Source organism: Apiospora marii (assembly GCF_038362585.1).
Source record: "Apiospora marii strain CBS 49790 chromosome Unknown utg000007l_segment0_segment0, whole genome shotgun sequence".
NCBI classification, from domain to species: Eukaryota; Fungi; Ascomycota; class Sordariomycetes; order Amphisphaeriales; family Apiosporaceae; genus Apiospora; species Apiospora marii.
The window spans coordinates 2,931,355-2,950,624 of NW_027117379.1; the positions used below are offsets into that span (position 1 = coordinate 2,931,355).

General features: G+C 51.1%; 8 protein-coding genes across 8 annotated transcripts; 6 read left to right on the forward strand and 2 right to left on the reverse strand.

The window, feature by feature from the left end:
* Positions 1–393: 393 nt before the first annotated feature.
* Positions 394–2,253, forward strand: PG985_011317 (uncharacterized protein; the record flags this gene model as incomplete). Its single annotated transcript, XM_066831084.1, has 2 exons — positions 394–573; positions 1,933–2,253. The coding sequence occupies 2 exons, from the start codon at positions 394–396 to the stop codon at positions 2,251–2,253; spliced, it is 501 nt and encodes a 166-aa protein (XP_066681766.1).
* Positions 2,254–3,310: 1,057 nt separating this feature from the next.
* On the forward strand, positions 3,311–4,217 carry PG985_011318 (uncharacterized protein; the record flags this gene model as incomplete). Its single annotated transcript, XM_066831085.1, has 2 exons — positions 3,311–3,572; positions 3,628–4,217. The coding sequence occupies 2 exons, from the start codon at positions 3,311–3,313 to the stop codon at positions 4,215–4,217; spliced, it is 852 nt and encodes a 283-aa protein (XP_066681767.1).
* Positions 4,218–4,832: 615 nt separating this feature from the next.
* PG985_011319 (uncharacterized protein) lies at positions 4,833–5,725 on the reverse strand (the record flags this gene model as incomplete). The annotated part of the gene is made up of 2 exons (XM_066831086.1): positions 4,833–5,389; positions 5,452–5,725. 2 exons carry the CDS (start codon positions 5,723–5,725, stop codon positions 4,833–4,835), a joined length of 831 nt encoding a protein of 276 aa, XP_066681768.1.
* Positions 5,726–6,352: 627 nt separating this feature from the next.
* PG985_011320 (uncharacterized protein) lies at positions 6,353–8,864 on the forward strand (the record flags this gene model as incomplete). Its single annotated transcript, XM_066831087.1, has 4 exons — positions 6,353–6,611; positions 6,671–7,136; positions 7,912–8,219; positions 8,269–8,864. The coding sequence occupies 4 exons, from the start codon at positions 6,353–6,355 to the stop codon at positions 8,862–8,864; spliced, it is 1,629 nt and encodes a 542-aa protein (XP_066681769.1).
* A 727-nt stretch (positions 8,865–9,591) lies between these two features.
* On the forward strand, positions 9,592–10,614 carry PG985_011321 (glycoside hydrolase family 43 protein; the record flags this gene model as incomplete). Its single annotated transcript, XM_066831088.1, has 1 exon — positions 9,592–10,614. One exon carries the CDS (start codon positions 9,592–9,594, stop codon positions 10,612–10,614), a length of 1,023 nt encoding a protein of 340 aa, XP_066681770.1.
* Positions 10,615–11,001: 387 nt separating this feature from the next.
* On the reverse strand, positions 11,002–14,611 carry PG985_011322 (uncharacterized protein; the record flags this gene model as incomplete). The annotated part of the gene is made up of 2 exons (XM_066831089.1): positions 11,002–12,711; positions 12,752–14,611. The coding sequence occupies 2 exons, from the start codon at positions 14,609–14,611 to the stop codon at positions 11,002–11,004; spliced, it is 3,570 nt and encodes a 1,189-aa protein (XP_066681771.1).
* Positions 14,612–16,573: 1,962 nt separating this feature from the next.
* On the forward strand, positions 16,574–17,230 carry PG985_011323 (acetyltransferase; the record flags this gene model as incomplete). The annotated part of the gene is made up of 2 exons (XM_066831090.1): positions 16,574–16,860; positions 16,984–17,230. The coding sequence occupies 2 exons, from the start codon at positions 16,574–16,576 to the stop codon at positions 17,228–17,230; spliced, it is 534 nt and encodes a 177-aa protein (XP_066681772.1).
* Positions 17,231–18,710: 1,480 nt separating this feature from the next.
* On the forward strand, positions 18,711–19,157 carry PG985_011324 (uncharacterized protein; the record flags this gene model as incomplete). The annotated part of the gene is made up of 2 exons (XM_066831091.1): positions 18,711–18,781; positions 19,022–19,157. The coding sequence occupies 2 exons, from the start codon at positions 18,711–18,713 to the stop codon at positions 19,155–19,157; spliced, it is 207 nt and encodes a 68-aa protein (XP_066681773.1).
* Positions 19,158–19,270: the final 113 nt, after the last annotated feature.

Genomic DNA, 19,270 nt, shown 5'->3' on the forward strand with positions numbered 1-19,270 from the left:
TACGGAGAATGAAATAGTTCTGACCCATGCCAATGCAAGCAACGGCCCGTACAAACATGCCTTTAATTTTGCATCAATAAACCATGTTTATAAGGGCTTCTTCCAAGTGAACGTTGATTACAGATAGCTTACCTCGTGGTAGGAGCTGGCTCAGCTCACCAGGTGGGGTGACTTGATTACCACAGGACAATTTCCCTTTTCTTTCCCTATGAACATCACCACCATAAGCTACCTCCCACTTCAACCAGACTGTGCTCAACTAACTCAACACTGGACTATTGACGGATCTTCCGCCTTGCCTCGACATCTGCCTACATCCAGATTTCCCTCTACCTATCCCGAACATGTCTGAGCATCAGTACCCTGTGGTCAGTGGTAACCCGGTCACTATGAATGCCATACATCCCTCATATGGGCGATGCATACAAGGGAGACGCATACAAGGGTGATGAGTGCGCGCTTCTTACGGGCGCCTACTCCGACTGCCAAATCACTTGTGAAGATCGCACATGGAATCTTCACAAAATAATTCTCCTTCGATCTCGCTTCCTGTGGAAGGCGTTCACCAGCAACGTAAGTAAAATATCACGTTGAAAGACGATTAGATTACTGACTTTCTTAAAGCACCCCCAGAGGACATATAAGGTCCTCCATGGCTTCTCGAAGTCCGAATTCGACGTGGCAATCACATATTTCTACCTTGAAGATTGTAAGTCTGCACGTAGAACCCTCGAGGTTTTCCTCCTAAACAAGAAGCTAAACTGTATCAATTTAAAAGTTTATATTTATATATAAAATATTAATATATTATCAATTAATAAAGTTTAAAACTACTTAATTAACTTTATATAACGCCCTCCTTTCCTCCTTCCCTCCTTTTCTCCCTTTCCCTTTTAACGCTTCGATAAATACTATTACGTATAGCTTCGGCTTAATTTATTCGTTGACGTTATTATCGAACTTATTAATTAACACTTAAAATTAAATATTTCGTTAAATATTATTAAGGAAAAAGGTTTAAATTAAACTTTAAATATCCTTTTTTTTATTTTAAAATTTATTAAATTATTTAATTTATCTTTTAAAGAAAGCTTTTTTATTAAAATTCTATATTTTTTTTTAAAAAAAACGATAATCGATTTTATATATTTTATAAAAAATTATTTCAATTAAAATTTTATCTTTTTTAATATTTTTTATATACTTTTAAAATTATAAATATTTTTTAAAGCTTTATAATATTAAAATAAATAATTTTATATTAATCGTTTTTTATTTCTTTAAATAGTTTTTAATATATTTAATATAAATTATTTTTAAAAATCTTTATTATTATAATAAATAAACATAATAATAAATAATATATAATTATATTAAATAGAAAACTTTTAAATAATCGATAAAAGAAATAAGGATAACCTTTTATATATAATCTATTAAATTATTACGATTAGAAATAAGATCGGAATTAAAGAAGGAATTTTATAATTATCGATATATTAATCGTTATTAAACTTTTATCAATTTATAAAAGTTATAATTATTAAAATATTTTTATAAGTTTTAAAAATATTAAATATAATACTTTATTTTTAAGTTTATTATTTTTTAAAATAACTTACTTTTTATAAGTCTTTTATTTCTACCGGGAAACCTTAATACGAATCGAAAAAAAAAAAAAGAAAGAAGAAGAAGAACCCTCGAGGTTTCCAACCTGTCATGATAGAATGTCTGACTGACCTGACGACCCCTGCCGCGCCCCCACCAGATTCCCCGAGCCTGGAAGCCGATCCCTCCATCGCGTACTGCTATCGTATCTTCGCCATTGCCATCCACCTCGAGATCGTCGGCCTGGATGTTATCGCAGTCGAAGCGCTCAGCCGAGCACTCGCCAAACTCGCGGGCTCGGTTCTTAGTGCAGCCCTGGTATAGAAGGAGCCAGAGAACGGGATTAGCCCGGCCAGCGGTCTATGTACCTTCCTCCCAGAGCACGCCATCACCGAGCTCGAGAAGATCGCCAAGATTGCTTTCGACCCGCCCAAGCCCTCTTACAAGGCATTGCAGAAGCCGGTCTCGGACTTCGTGGCCAAGACCAGCTACCTGTTCGTAGCCGATCCGATTCTCTCGGCTGCTATACAGGCCGATCCACGTCTTTGGGCCGAGCATGCAAGATTGATCAATAGAGAAGAGTCGGAGCAGGAAGCCACAGACGAGGGAGTTGCCATTTCTGGTGGTAGGGATGAGGTCGCCTGAACAGTTGACAGGTCACTCACTTCATGGGTTAACGGGTCTAGCCCTCTGCCATTCTTCTTCATACACGGGTACGTATAAAGACAGATACACTGAAAATACCAATATTTTCCTGATCCTCGAGGCCATGACATTTGTCGGACTATCTGGCTCAAAAGACCAGCTCTTGTTATTGCATCGCTAAACGTGTTCCTGGCCTATTCCTGGCTAACATCACATATACTCCATGACACATGCGAGCTGTAGACAACCCTAATGTAGTGTCGTTTAGGAGCTTCACTTAGGATAATAAGCTTTCTTCTTCTTCTTTTTTCTTTTTTTTTCTTTCTTTTTAATTCATATTGAGGCTCCATAGTAGAAATGAAAGACTGTATATTAAAGTATAAGTTACTTTGAAAATTATAAACTTAAGAATAAGATACTATACCTAATACTTTCGAAACAATTATAACTCCCATGGATCGGCAAAAGCTTGATAACGGCCGGTGACTGCGAAATAGCCTCTCCGGTTCCGGTCCTATCTCCAGTCGCTGCCCGTGGTGACTCAGCGGACTCCGTATAAAAGGCTGCCCTCGCTTCGTCTGTCGATTGCTTCAAAATCCTCTACACGTGGTTCTTGGAACTGATATCAAAGCTTTATCATATCCTCAACGCTCAACCCCAAGACGCAGCATCTATGGGCAAAAGTAATACAAATTAGAAACGTAACCGCGCCTTGTACGTACCGTATTTGCCCATTTGGATCCGCCCTGTCTCGTTATTATCGAGGTCGGACAATCAGCCCCTGGCATTGGTTGTTGCTATACCAGCCTCGATATCACCACATTTCCTGATGCCAACCTGCCAACCAATTCGTTTTTGGGTTGCTAGGTTGAGAGTTTAGGCAGGGGCACAGTTTCCTCAGACTTCAAGAACAACTTGTCACAGGCAAAAGCGATGCAAGAATTGTTTCTCTATTGGCCAAGATCTTCTCTCAAGCCACCTCTTCATTTCGTCGTCCTTCACCACCTCACCAACAACGCTCAAGCTCTCACAAACAGGTAGCGGCCAGTCGCAAATCATGTGCGACACCACTGAAGGATGCAAGCTTTTGAGCAAGTCTGGCCAGGATCTCCTCAACAGCGGACAATTCTCAGATGCCGAAATCAGTGTAGGCAGACACGTCTGGCACGTCCACAAGGCCATTCTGTGTCCTCGCTCAAAATATTTCGATAAGGCTTTCAATGGTCGATTCGCCGAAGCTCAGACAGGGAAGTTGAAGATTCGCGATCAGACATCCAGCGATGTCTATCACGTCGTGCAGTTCCTCTACACTGGTCAAGGTTCGCTTACATGGCGTATCCACCCTTTAGCAAAGTTACTGACGCCAAAATCCAGTGCAATACAAACGCAGCCAGCTAAGCGGCCGTCTCGAGCTCTACAAGATTGCCGACTACTTCGGCATCGACAGTCTGCAAGCTGACATTCTCAACGACCTCAAGTGGCAACTGCAATCGGAAGTCGAAGACATCTGGCAATCGCCCGACGACCCTGACGCAGTTATCCAAGCCATCCGGCAGAACTGGTCCGACAATGCATTGAACGAGTTCTTCTCGGCTGCCCGAATCGCCTTCATCGACTCTCCAGTTTTCAAGGATGTGCGCAAGTACATGATCCATTTCCTGAAGATGACCTGCGTCATTATTGGCAAGGACGTCCGGTTCACCGATGCTCTAAAGGACGTACCTGCTCTCGCAGTGGTCATGGTCGAACATCTGATGGATTCAAAGAATCAAGGTGCCAAGTCGTTGGTTTGCTCCCATCTGCCTATGATGTGCGAGGATTGCGGTGATGATTTCCAGGAAGAATTCCCTCCTCCACCTGGCCAGGTCTGGATTTCGCAGGACAACAAATATCGCAGACTCACGGTTAAGGGGCTTTGTTACCATTGCTCCAAAAGGGAGGATGCTCAAGGCAATCATACATGATGAATGGAGAAGGCCTCGGAGATAAGAGATAGTTCTGAATACTAGCCAAAACCTGCTATTAGTATTCCACCACGTCAGCGCCATAGATATGTAAGGATTCGGCCATAGTACATGCACCCCATTTGTACCACCGTCTCTCACGCCTCAGGGCAGAACGTACTTCTAAGTACTTGAGTTTTGACAAATAAGAAGTCCATCTATGGATTCGAGATTGACAGCTGAGTGCTGAGTTTTGGTTCAAGACAAAGTTCACACGGCATGATGCAGGCTGATGGCTACACTGCCAGGTAGCGTAGTATCAACCAGTTGTCGTGGTCCCCTGCCTTCCCCATATGTGATTTCAGTAGCAGCAGCGTTATTTCACAAAGCTGGGATAAATCTTTAAGAGAGTCGAGTGCTGTATGATGTGAGCCTAGAGGGTTGTGGGGGATAGATAACGCAGCCCCCAAACCTGGTCAACACTGCTAATTATATCATAAATAGAATGAGTGGGATTTTTTTTTTTTTTTCGCCTCTGCAGTATCCAGTCCCGTTCGCATTACTTATTTCGGGGCCTATGACAGCTACATATATCGCTAGCTGCCGATCTGTGTGTTCATCTCTCGCCGTCGAGGCTTATCGCAAGTCGAAGACATCGCGACTTTTTGGGTTAGAGCAATCGGTGCAGACACCAACAATCGCACGCTCCAAATGCTTGTCGTGTTCTGGGTATGACACAAGACTGGTCGCGGCGAATTTGGATTTCTCAGAGCGGCAGGCTGTGCACCACTCAGGCTCCGTCTGACTAAAGGTTTGCATCCGAACACTGCATTGAGTGGACGACATGAGCAGAACCAGAGCCAATGCCAACTCGGGAATGTTCTTCAGTTGTCGTTGGAAGCGGCTGTCCTTGCAGAGAAGGAAATTCGTTTCCACCACAAAGTTCTCGATCGGGTGGCGCAGTGCTTCGAGAATTGATCCCTCCTTATATGCGACACTTGCTGCGTGGAAAAGTTGACTCATTTCCTTGTTGTCAAGGAGGAGTGAGTTTTCGGCAGTTTTCCTTGCGATACTCTCGAGGTGGCTATGGAGTGCCCACGCTACGTAGTTTTTCACGTGCCCGAGATCGAAAAAGTGGGCAGTCTCGAAGAGGTCAACATGATCGCGGGTATCCTCGAGATCTTCCCAATCAACTGATGCGCGTCGTAGTTAGTAACCGATAGCATGTAATGCTGGTTTATGTGGCTGAACATACCGAGTCCTGTATAGATATAATAAAGGACTTGACCAACAGCCTTGGCAGTGTAATCTGTGATCGTTACGTGGTTCGTGTTTGCCTCAGCGGAAGGGGGATCAAAGGCCCTTCTGAACCATTTCGATCGGAAGAATAGAATGGTTTTATGGACATGCCAGGTTTTGTCGCCCACTGTAACCTTGGCATCAGAAAAGAGTTCGTTGTCGAACGCCTCAACACCTGCAGCGTACAGCGTGGCCGTAGGCTCATCGGTCCTGTAGTCGTGGTTAACCATCATGGACTTACAACACTGTCGAACCAGGAATTCAAGTGTTGTTTGTGGGAAAGTCTTCTCGCATCCAATTGTTGGTTGACTCGAATGATGAGGGACAAGACCTGTGGCCAGCTTTTGATTCAATCGAATGGCTTGGGTACTTAATTCACTTTACCCTCACATTGAGAACGTATTTGTCTCAATCTCCAGGCTTTGGAATGGCCTCCCCAGGCAAGAGATAATGCCACAAAAGTGAAGGGAGCTTTGGTCGCGGCGTACCCAGATAGAGTACCAAGGTAAACACCTCTCACTCACTGAAACCACGCTGTGTAGGCCAGCGGAACAATCGGGCGCAAATGTACTGTAACCACTACGAATCGAATGACCGCCACTACACAGCCGAGCTTGCCTGATTCCCAGTTACATGTGATCGAAATGGTGACGCAGGTGTAAGCACGGCGTAATTATGCAGTGCGTTTGTTCAGATTTCAATATCTACTATCCACCTTTTGGCTTGGCCCTACATTTGGTTGCCCTTCCTCGTCTCACCCACACCAATTTCTGGGCGGGATAATCCTTTCTCAACAAACAACCATCACCAACACTCATCGTATCGACGAGGTAAAGACACGCCATCAACCATCCAATATGGCATCCGCTTCGGCAGCTGCCATGCTTCTCGACTCGGGCCAGAAGTTGTACAAGAGCGAGCTCTTTGCAGACGCCGAACTTGTCGTCGGAGACGAAAAATGGCCAATCCACAAGGCTATCGTATGTAGTCGCTCAGACTGGTTCATGAAGGCACTCGCTGGTCCGTTCAAGGAAGCCACTGCAAACAAGGTGGACATCACAGGCCACGATCCCAAGTATGTAGGCCTTGTCCTGCGATACCTGTACACAGGCGAAGGTATGTTCGGTCTGATGGGCCAAGGACTTCTGATCATCATCACTGACCATGCATATTAGTGCCGGAACTCGACGTTCTACCTTCGCTGCGCGAGCTGATTGATTTCTTCGTCACCGCGGACTACTTAGCTATCAAAGGTCTAGCAACTGAGGCTGCCGCCAAGATCGCATTCCACCTGGACCACCTGCACTGCCACATCGAACCCGAAGAGCCCATCTTGACAGATAACGCACTAGAGGAGTTCTTCGAAGTAGCACGACTCGCATACACGAGCAACCCCAGTTTCGAGGTCCTGCGCTGCCCTGTCGAGCGCTTCATTTCTCGCAGAAACTCTATCTTGTTGCGGGACACCCGTTTCCTGGACGAACTGAGGAACATCCCTGAGCTTTTTGAGACCACAATCCGTGGTATGCTGCCTCCCGAAACTCGTGACGCCATTCCCAAAGGATGCGCATCGTGCCACAAGACGTTGGTCAATCTGAGCGATTACGCCGAGACATGGGCCGCCAGAGTGCCTGATCCGAGGTTCGAGAACGATGGAGGAATGTTTGGCAGGCGCGGCAGACGCCCACCAGGATCAGCACGACACTTAGGCAGTGACTGTACACGAAACGGAGGGTTATTTGGATGCGTGGGATGCAGGGTCGAGGTCCGTGGACACTGTCATGGATGTTTTAAGATGCAAAAGCCGAAGGGAAAAGCCTAAGGTCCCTATCTGATCAGGGATGAGATGCCTTGAAAGGCGGGAATCGTGTCGTCCATTGTGGACAGCAGAGTTTTGACACCTGGGGCTGCGCAGATAATTTCGTGCTTGGTTTGCAGTGAAGCTACCACAGACAATCAGACAGCCAATACATGCATTCATGAAACAAGAAATAGATATATGTCGGATGTGTGTGTCTTGGGGATCGTTTGCCTGTAAATCTCATTGCCATTACGCTCGCTAATGTTCCACCTGCCCAAAACGCCTTGAGTGGTTTATTGGTGAGTGGGAAGTGTCCAAACTCATCTTATTCAGGTCAGTCATCACAGAAGTTTAGATGCTGCTCTTGCCTAGAAATTAGTAACCTGCAGTAAACCATGGGCAGGCACAGCCAAGCTCATTGTGAATAGACCGACTTATCATGAATACAGTGGTTGTTTCAACCAGTTGGCATCTTTCTTCTTCTTCTTTCGATTCATACCAGGGCTTCCCAGGAAAAACAAAAGACGCACATCAGTCGGCATCTTTTCCATCTCTACTGTGCCAACCTTGGATTCTCAATTACATCAACACCTGAATTTACGAATCATTCCGCAGAAACCAACTACACGCAAGAACATCAAGTCGGAAGCCCAACATGTCCGCTGACGAACGCGACGACCCCGACACGATGATAAGCAAGTCGAACGAGGCCTTATTCAGAAAAGAGGAATATTCGGATGCAACACTCGTTGTGAATGGCGAAAAATGGCCAGTCCATAAGAGCATTCTTTGCACCCGATCCAAATACTTCAAGAAAGCCTTCAGCGGAAGCTTCAAAGAGGCAAACACAAGCGAAATCATCCTCGATGGCCATTCAGCTGCGGCTATGAACTTCGTGTTGTATTACCTCTACACAGGAAATGGTAAGCATAATCTGGAACAAATATGACATCTTTTACTGACAGGTCAAAGTGGTGGATGATCAGCCCAGTTCATCTGCGGTCGACCAGCCCGATGTATTCCCTTCATTCCCTTCACTCGACTCTGCGGTCGACCTATTTGTTACAGTGGATTACTTCGGCGTGGAGCATATCAAGAATGATGCAGTCCTAATCGTCCAAGAACGACTCAGAGACATCTACTACTACGGGCTGCCAACCCCCAATGCTCCGGAGGAACTGCTTCTTTCGCCCTCGGACCGTGACAGCTTCTTCCGTGCAGTACGACTGGCATACGCGAGTGCACCTACTTTGGAGGGGATGCGGAACCCAATTGAGGGTTTCCTCCAGGATACTGATTTTCTTCTCACACAAGACACCCGGTTCATGAGAGAGGCAAAAGACATCCCCGAGTTCGCGCTGGCCATTATCAACATGGCGTACCAGGCAACCGAAGAACAGCTAAAGGGGTGCAGAAAAAGCTCTGGATACTGTTTTTACTGTAAGAAATTGGTATGGAGCTTCGCCGAGACATGGGTTGCCTGTGTTCAACCGATTAACTATACACACGACGTGGTTGACCTCAAGCTCCGCGGAGCCTGCTCCGGTTGTGTCAAGAACAGAGAGTAAGGGCAGAAGCATTCTCAGGGAATAGGTTCAGTCCAGGAGAGAGCTACTTAGAAGTTCCGAGTAGCCAAGTTGCGATGCCTTCGAGCTGCAATGACGGCTGATGAAACACAGATAGCTTGGTGGAGAGCAGGGGGACGATGTCACCCATAAACCCTGGGCAAGCGACGCGAATCGAGATACCTCAGGACACAGGAATGCCAATTCTTGAAACTCATTGCATTCGTGCTAAATACCTTTTGCTAGTTGCATGCACATTGAATGAAGTTCTCCGCAGCGGCACGCCGAGACCTGCGGCGAGGCGGCTCCACGGAAACGCCCCATCGGTTCGCTGGGTAAAGGGCGCCGGCTAAATTGGGATAAATTGGCCCGCTTCCCTGTCCATTCCGCCGGGACGAAGAGCCCCCCATCCCAAGGTACCACAGGGGCGGTTGCGGGATGCAAGAAAAGTTTGGAAAATGTCTCGTGTATTCAAACGGAATAATTGACTTGTAGAAACCCGTAATCATTCGATTGAAACTAAGATCATCGTCGTAGCTTGCTTGGCCTTGAAAGGAATTGGTTCAAGCCGAAGCGCATAAGAAGAACCGTCGTCGCATCTTCCGATTCCCCGAGTCATTAACGCCTGGTCCATTGTCTCTCATCAACTTACACGCCAAAGCCCAGCTTGCACTTCAAACCTCAAAACCTTAAGGATTGATACAAACCACGCACACGCACACAACCCAAGATGACGCCCCCGCTCATCACCAACATCTACACCGCGGACCCCAGCGCCCACGTCTTCAACGGCCGCGTGTACATCTACCCCTCGCACGACCGCGAGACGGACATCGCCTTCAACGACAACGGGGACCAGTACGACATGGCCGACTACCACGTGTTTTCCACTTCCTCGCTGGACCCGCCCTACGACAACAACGTCATTGACCACGGCGTCGTCCTGCGCACCGAGGACGTCCCCTGGGCCTCCAAGCAGCTCTGGGCCCCCGACGCCGCGCAGGGCAGGGACGGCAAGTACTACCTCTACTTCCCCGCGCGGGACCACGCGGGCATCTTCCGCATCGGCGTCGCCGTCGGCGACACGCCCGAGGGGCCCTTCGCGGCGGACCCGGAGCCCATCCCGGGCAGCTTCAGCATCGACCCGGCCTCCTTCGTGGACCCCGACACGGGCGACGCCTACCTGTATTTTGGCGGCCTCTGGGGCGGACAGCTGCAATGCTACCAAACCCCCGGCGCCAGCGGCAACAAAAACGACGGCCGCAACTTCGACGCGTCCTGGTCCGGGCCCCAAGAGCCCAAAGGCGCGGACGCGCAAGCCCTCTTCCCCAAAGTAGCCAAGCTGGACCCGTCCATGCACAAGTTCGCCCCGGAAGGCGCCCAGGACCTCGTGATCCTGGCCCCCGAGACCGGCGAACCCATCCCGGCCGACGACCACGCCCGCCGCTTCTTCGAGGCGGCCTGGATGCACAAGCGCGGCTCCACGTACTACTTCAGCTACTCGACGGGCGACACGCACTACCTCGTGTACGCCACCAGCCAATCGCCGACGGGGCCCTTCACCTACGCCGGCCGCCTGCTCGAGCCCGTCCTGGGCTGGACGACGCACCACTCCATCGTCGAGTTCCAGGGCCGCTGGTGGCTCTTCCACCACGACTGCGAGCTGAGCAAGGGGGTGAACCACCTGCGCTGCGTCAAGGTCCGCGAGATCTTCTACGACGAGGAGGGCAAGATGTTCACCAAGCAGAATTAAGTAGGGGGGCTATGTAGCCATTGTGCCTGGGACAGGTTTCTTTAGTGAGTAGAGAGATTTTGCAAGCTAGAAGAGTGAGTAAGAAAAAACGTACATAGATTCAAGCACCACTTCGATATTGAACTGCTGCCATTGCTGTGTGATAGATACTGTCTGTCCCTGTCTATCTAACAAACCTCCCCAAACCCGCGCGCGCAACACAAAAGAAAAAGGGGGTATGATGTGCTAATTCCAAGGCTCGGCTGCTGTCCCATATTTATACTACTCTCCACCAAGCCCCCAATCAAAAGTGAGGTGCCAATTGCTCCTGCGCATATCCCAAATACCCAGTACCCAGCTCCAATCCCATTTACAAAGAAGAAACTGAACAACAAGAAAAGAAAAGCATCAAGAGTCCACAACACCAAGCGTAAGCCGCCGGAGCGCATCCTCATATCTCCCAGGACTGTGGTCTGTCAACATGCTAGCGCCAAATTTGACCTCGCGAAAGCGGCTCTCCACGTCGCGGACGTACTTCAGCACGAGGCGCGTGGCCGGGCGGCCGATCTGCTCCTCGCCGATATGGAGGAAGGCGTCCCGGCGCAAGCAGGGCGTGCTCTCGATGGCGAAGACCTCGCCGGGCGGGAGCAGCTTCGGGCTCATCATGGTGGCGCGCAGCGTCTTCAAAGCGGCATAGGCCCACTGGTCGTCCTCTTCGTCGCGGTACTTCGGGGGGTTGCTGTACCACCGGTCCGCGACGCCGCTCTGGAACCCTTCCCATATCCGCCGCCGGACTTCGGCTTTCGCCTCCGAGTTGTCTGTCTTGAAGGCGAGCGCGAGGGCTTGGAAATCGTGCAGCACGCCAAGCGAGAGGTAGGGCACGAGGTCGTTTCCATGTACGACGCTCGTAATCAAGCCACGGGTAGCCTTCTGCAAAGAAGGTGACATTGTAGACGGAGGTCCGTAGGCGTAGACGTGGATGGGTCTCCCGGGCGGGAGGCAGATTGCATTATCAGATTTTACGCCTTCGCTCTCGGTCAGCAGTCTCCGGTGTTGCTGAGCTGAAGTAACGAAAGCCGTGCCGGTAGTCGCGGGCTCGGCCAGCATGGCGCCAAGTAGTGCCGTGACTGCACCACCCAGCGAGTGGCCACATAGAACTAGACCGTAGTCGGGGAACTCCTCGAGCGTCTCCTTTAAGGTAACGAGGACTCTACCATCGCCACCGTAGAGGAGACGGCGAGCAGAGGCGTGGATGCCCTTGTGGACCTTGTAGTTCTTGCCTCTCCAAAGCAGGTCGTCGTACTCGCACATCATATCGGCCAAGACATCTTCAAATCCCAGAGTTCCACGGCAGGATAGCACAACGGCCTTTGACGGTTCATCAATGGCGATGGTGTGTACGAGGGGGACGCCGGTGTCCGTAGAACCAGTGGAGTCGGAGCCTCCCTGAGGGTCTACGTACGACGACAGTAAAATACTGTCTGGCGGCAGCTCCGTGTGGTGCGCAAAGGAGCGTATGTCTTGGTGTGTCTCATCAAGAGCTTTCAGTTGGGGCATCTGCTTGGAAATGCCCATAAACTTGAGAAAGTGAGACCCGTAGGCAGCAGATGCGTATCGACTATATCGGGTAATGTTTCTCAGAATGTGGAAGTCGGGGAACATGCCGCCAACCGTACCCGTTCGCCGGAGCGTATCAAGAGCTTCCGAGTCGCTGTATGCGCTCTTCTGGTGGTACGAAGACAAGACAAGCGACGTCTGGGAAGGGCTCGCCCGAAGTGTGTATATACTTGGCGAGTACAAACCGCCCATCCTCGATCTGTTGGGATGTCGCTGCGGAGAAGGCGGTACCAATTCGTTGGCTTCGTTGCCAGGTTTCGATTTGGGCCCATTGCTGCTTCGAAACTCTGAGCGATAATACGTAGGCGACCCGGGCCGGCTCTCATAAGACTGGATGGAGAAGGTGTCGGTCTGCGATACCGTCGAGTTCCGCCGACGCTGTTGCACTGCTATGAAACTCGAGCGCGATTGGCTTCTGCTATGGCCTGGGTTATCCTCGAGCGTCCCAAGGTCTCGCGAGGAGAAGTAGTTAGGGTTCCCTCGCTGCGGAGCACGGGGCGCCTCACGGGCAGGAACGAGATTGGGTGTCCTGTTAGGGGACGGCGGGGCGGGCGGGCGTCATGGAAGGGTGGTTGCGCTGGTGCGTGTTTTGCGAAGACTTGTTGCTTCCCCATGGAGGCCGCATCCCCGTCTTGTTTTTGGCTGTAGGCGGGACAGCTTCATTGCTGGCTTCCTTGTTGAGAAGGTTGGCAAGGCCCGTAACCGAGCTCTTCTTGAACGCATTCCTCAGTCCTCCCCGCTTTTCACCCGGCTTGCTTCCCACGGTGTCGGTCTCTTTCGCGGCTTTGGATGCTGTTTTGTTCGTTGCTTGGGGCGTCACCGGTGTCTCCTCCGGCTTCTTTGCTCCACTGCTGGGGGGTTGCCGTTGCCGCTTCTGGTTCGCTGCGTTCTCCGGCGGCGGCTTGGGCATCGGTATTTGTGAGCTTCGGTCCTTGGGCGAAGTCGCTGAGTTGCTACCTGTGGAGCCGGTCGATGAAACTGATCTTGGCATCCGCTTCGGCCCATCCGATGCTTTCGATGGTTGGGTGATCTGCGGAGGCATAGTTGTTGACCGTGGTGTTTTTGGCGGCGGTGGCGGCGGTAGAGGCTTTTCAATTACTTCCTCCTCTTCTGAAGAAGACGAGTCCTCGTCCTCGTCCAACAGTTCGACCCGCGATTTGGCATCATCGTTATCCTCGAGATCCTGCTCAACGGCAGTGCTTCTGCTCGTGTTGCGACTGATCCGGTATACGACGCGGTAAATCGGAGTCGTGTCTCTAGCGCCCGTTGCCAGAGCATTGACGGGGTTCACGATTTCACTTTCGATCATGTCTGCGCCCGGTGGCGTCAAGATGGGGATATCGGGTGTCCCTTTGATCTCCACGGTGATGATCTTGGTCGTGGTGGTAGAGGTGGATATGGAAACATTCGTGTCCTTGGGCAGAGAGCTCATGATCTGTTTTCTGAGATTGACCTCGGGCAGATCATCCTCGTCTGCGCTGTCATGGTCGCCGTGTTGTTGGATCGCGTCAATGATTCCATCCCGACCTCTGACGCTGCGGAGACTGCGCTGTGCATAGTTGCCCCTGTGTATACCGTAAAGACTGTCTTCGTGGACATCGACACGTTCGCCGTCATTCAAGACAACAACATCCCATATTATTTCTTCCTGGCCGTTGTTTTTGATCTCGTCTTGGATGGTCTTGCGGCATGCGTTCTGTAGATAGGCAAGACCAGCCAGGGCCAATACGATGTCCATAACTCCGACCTTTTCTCCTTGCACGCCAGTGGCGGGGTTTTGAAACTCGCGCCTGATCAGGGTTATGATGCTGGCGATAGCTCTGGACGAGTCGGTCGAGCCGAAGAATTGGTCCAAGACGGTCAGCAACAGTTGCGACACCTGGGAGACCGCCGTGATACTGGTTTCGGTAGCTTGGAAGCCGGTGGCGGTCCAGAAAACGGCCTGCAGCAAAGCTTGGTGGATCCCGTCGAGACCCCGTTCCAGTAGCGACTCGGCATTGTCCCTGCCAAGCTCGGTGCGAGACCGCGAAATGACATCTCGTCCGGCCTTGCTGAGGACGGTCTCGAAGAAGGCCCGGCTCAGCTCGAGACTCGAAAGCGTGGTGAACTTGGCGGCGACGAAGCCAAAGCTCCCAACAAAGGTGGTTGCGCGGATGGCAAAAGCCGTCGAGCGGGCCGCAAGGCTGACTGCGCCTGCTATCGGGGTCGGCAGAAGGGTTTTGCCCGGAAAGGTTCTCGCAGCGAGCTGTCGCTGTTCTCCGTGGTGCTCTTCATGATCATGATCGGGCTCTTGCTGCGATGCCTGATGGTCTGGCTGTTCCTGGACTTCTCCGCCGGGCAATTCGGTGAGCTCGTCGCTTGATTCGTTCTGAGCGTGGTCGTCATGGTGGTTGGTTTCCATTGTCACCAGTTGTGCGGTGTGGCCTGCTCCCAGCCCGAAACGTTCAAGAACAGGAGGAGTATCCCAGTCATGCAAGGCCGGGTCGATCAAGGATAATCACGGGATGAAGTAAAAAGGTGGAAGGCGGCGACGAGCCACTGTTTACATGCATGAAACGATCAATGTATGAATACTGTGCTTGTTATTGACAAAAACATGCTGTCGCGCCAGGCGCCCCAACCAGGTTGCGATGGTAATGATGATGAATTGCCAGCTTCATTAAACGAAGGCCATCGAATTACATTGGTGGCGATCCTAGATCGGACGTTTTCATCCAAAGTTTGGCTGATGGTTGGATCTGGCGTATGACGGAGATGCATGTGACGACGCGGGGCAGAGCTTGAAAACGCCGGCCCAAAGTGTACCTGGGCGAAAAGAGTCGGGTAATGGGCAAATGCAATGCACCTTTGATTTCCAGTGCAGCACAAGTATACAAAGTGTAAGCAGGTCGCCAAATGGCTTGCGACGGGCAACTTCCACGCTGAGAGAGATCGACGATCCGCCCGGCAAGGCGATATGATATGCATTGATTGGAATTCCCCTGAACAAATGGACGATGCCGTGGATTGGCCCCCTGTTTGGTGTCGGATGACGAAATGCAGGTCCCCAGCTCTTTCTTGTTGGGCAGAACGTGGCATGGAAACTGGGGCCGGCAGGACAACAAATTCGTGCAGGGTACTTGCAAGGGTCGGGACGAAAATGAGAAAATGGCCTGCCTTCCAGACTTCACGTGAAGAATTGATTACAGTAATTTGCTGGTAGGGGCCAGGCAAAGGGTCGTGGGTTGCCAGCAACCAGGAAACAAATCCAATTGATTTAAACATCCGTACCTTATTCCTCAGTCGACGGGTAATGGATATCTTTAAATGCGACAGATTATTTGACTCCTCTTCCGGTATACAATACTCATTCTCATGCACTTGGCATTTAACGACGTGCAGGGAACAACGAGGGACAGTACTGCGGCCGAGGTCGTATCAATTGCTTCGCTATCCTCTTGTCTGTCGTGGTACCGGCGAAAACTGAGAGAATTGCCGGCTTCCCATTGCGGGAGACTCGATGCGAGACCAGGTTGCTTTGTTTAAGCTTAGGTGTCTTTAGCCAGAATTCCATCCCATCACGTTTAGCAAGCCCTCTTCCGTGTGGAAATGCTCTAGAAGCCGCCAGGGTCCGACTCTTGTTTCACGATGTGTAATATGGATATTGAAGCAGCTTCGAAAGAGCTGCATCGGCTCCTTCCAGTCTTCCAGTAGAACTATGCATAGGTATTGGGTAATTAATTGATCGCCCACTACCGCAGTGTCCGATGGTGCTATTGCTGAGATGGGTGTCCCAGCGCTATTCTTAGCTACTAATAATCAGCTCGGTGCCCGCCAAATGCACCATGGCTCCGTGCTTAGGCCCATTTTGTCGCATTGGTCCCTGGTTCCGGGGCCAGCTATGGGACCCTGCCTCAGCGAGAGGCTGTGAGGCTGAGCTCCGACGGCCAGTCAGGGGAAGAAATGAAGAATAGACGAAGGTGAACCTGCTTTGGTGTCCCGTTCGCTCGCTCGCAGTGTGACCCTCGTATTCCAGCGGTTTGTTTTCCTTGGCCGGTTCGAGAGTGGACGGCGCTACTATATACAAAGGAATCTCGTCATATCGTCCCGTCAATTGTTCTTTGACATCTTCCCCTCCCTTCATCAAACTCTGATCCCGACCCTCTGCACTCGCTTTATCGCACGATCATTTTCCAGGGGCAATTCCAGAACCCGCCCTAGTCTTGCCGCTTCTGTTTTTGTTGACATTGCATTTGCTCGCTTGCACCAGTCACATACATCTGCGCCCGCGGATCGATACCCACCTGTGCCCCTTCGACTCTTTTTCGATTTTAAGCTTCCTGTGCCAAGTCTTTAATCACCAGATCCCCCGATCGACACCACAATGGCGGAACAAGGCCTCTTCTCGTCCGACCTCATCAACCCCGAGGTGCAAGCCGCCCTCCCTGCCGGCTACACTGCCCGCGCCCTCCGCCTCTCCGACTACGATGCCGGCTTCCTCGACTGCCTGCGTGTCCTGACCACCGTCGGCGAGATCTCGAAGGAGGCCTTCACCGAGCGGTACAACTGGATGGCAAAGAACGATAGCTACTACCTGCTGGTCATTGAGGACGCGAGCCGCGAGAAGCCCGTCATTGTCGGCACTGGCGCCCTGATCGTGGAGCGCAAATTGTAAGAACATCCCACCCCCTGGTTTAGAAAGGACAGGTCCGGCTGGAGGAGCTCAATTGAGCGCATAAGGAATCTAGATACATGTGCGATCAAAGGCTTACCTCGTGTTTTCTTGGCAAACAGCATCCACAGCCTTGGTCTCGTCGGTCACATCGAAGACATCGCCGTTGCGAAAGATCAACAGGGCAAGAAGCTGGGTCTGCGCCTGATCCAGGCGCTCGACTTCGTCGCCGAGAAGGTCGGCTGCTACAAGACCATCCTGGACTGCAGTGAAGCCAACGAGGGCTTCTACGTCAAGTGCGGCTTCCGACGCGCCGGCTTGGAAATGGCCCACTACTACACGGGGGACAAGAGTAAGCCTGCCCAGTAGGGGAGGAGCAGCAGCAATAGCGATGCTCCTTGTTTCACCTTCACGCATCCACCCGGAGGCATCGTCTCCGGGGCATTTCCAAAAAGGCATATAATACCCGGGAGAGACGCCCGAGTACAGGCGTTTGAGATTCAGGGGAACTGATTTAAGCAAGCCTAGTAGACGCCAAGCTATAGAGTTGTGATTTAGGTTGGATTGGGCATTGGACGAGATGGGACATATACGACAAGCCGGCCAGCTGGATCCAAGAGGGTTGGGCCAGTGCATAGAAGCGATGATACATGCAGCAGTACGTGATAGATGACAATGGACTTCTGACGTGTGCCCCCCGAATCGAAAGAGGGGCGCGCCTCCAAGACACACACACCGCAAGAATCATCAAGACGTTATGCAGTGAGGTCACCTCCAACGTGTCTCCTTACCTAAAGTAACCCCAGCCGCCGTTGGCATGTGAAAAAGGAGTTCGCTTGGCTATTGGGGTAGTATACCAAGCAACGCAACGGGGCGCATACCCCATGATCTCTGCCAAAACTCTACCCTATTGAAGCATACCAACACAGTCAGCGACTTGTGGCCGCAAGACTATAATCTCACGACGATGGAGCCGGTTGTCTGTCCCTGGGTTTCGTGTAGACGGTAGATTACCTATGTTGTTTACTGGGGAAGGGAGGGAGTACCGGGTGGCCCGTTACACTTGGGGAGATGGTGTGAACCAAGCCAAGGGCAACCGTGTGCAACCGGCAGCAATAAGCAATAGCTCTTTCTGTCTTCTCCCGTTGCGTTGCGTTGCCCCTTCCCCCATCCCAGCCGGCCCAGAACGCAGACTAAAATGCGGGCGCTGCCGACGGGCAATTGTGAGACAAGGAAATAAAATGTACCTCTGCTCTTTCGCTTCCACTTACGTGAGCTCTACACAGTCGCATGCGCCTTTCTGACACATGCACGACGAAAACGCACATGCTAAATCGTACGCATTCTACACTGACAACCCGCTAACCCTATTTCGAGTCAGAGCGAGCCAGCAACCAGCACCCTCTGCAACAGACACGAACCCCCCTCTCGCTCCCCCCTCCTCATCCGGACACGGGATACCTCATTGCTGGCCCTACGTTACTTAAAGACCACAATCGTTCGCACGTCTCTCCAACAGGGCATCGGGAGAACTTCTACCTACTTCACCTGCCACACCGTCCAATTCATACATCCATAGCAAGCAACAATACCAACTAAGACAGACGCATTCCAGCCCTGTATATTGATTCTTGACAATCTCATACCCACCCCCACGCTTGTTCCTTATTGTCTTCCCGCTTCGTACTCGTCAACTCTCCACACGGACTCCGGATATCCCCAACTTTGACTTTGCGGGGCTCAGCGTCGCGCAAGCAAGCAAATCCATCTCCGTCTCCGTGCTCTCGCTCTCGCGCTTCCCCCTGTCTCAGCCGTGCAAGCGAGCCTGGTGGCCTATATCTTTCCCATCATGGGCTCGAATTCCGACAAGCAGTTTCGCGGCCTGTTGATCCGAACTAACATCGCCCTTCTTCAACGACAGTAAGTTAGCTTCCTTGACCCGGATGGTGGAAAGCCCCCATAACCGCACTACCCCACCAAAGCCACTCATTACCACACATCATCTCCTCCCACTACATGAGGGCGGTTAACCTCAAGATTGCTGCACTACGACATAGTTGGGCCTTGCAGATGGTGTTATTACTCTCGGTCCCCTATCGCCTCGTTAATCTAACTTGCATGAAGTTACACACAACCGTTACTAACGTGGTGATGCAACAGAGTCCGTGAGAAGAGCAACTGGTACAACACGCCCCGAGTTGTCATCCGCAAGCGTTCGGGCAAGGTCATCGTCTCGCGCCTCGGCACTCCAGCTAGCTACGCCGCCGACGCCGGCTTCGAGATTGTGGAAATATAACCTCATCTCCCAAATCCTACTGTACTATTATCGCCCATCACCGCGGCGCCCATCATCCCTGCTTGTACGACCACCCCCCTTGTCATCCGATCTCACTGCCGCCGTCGATTACC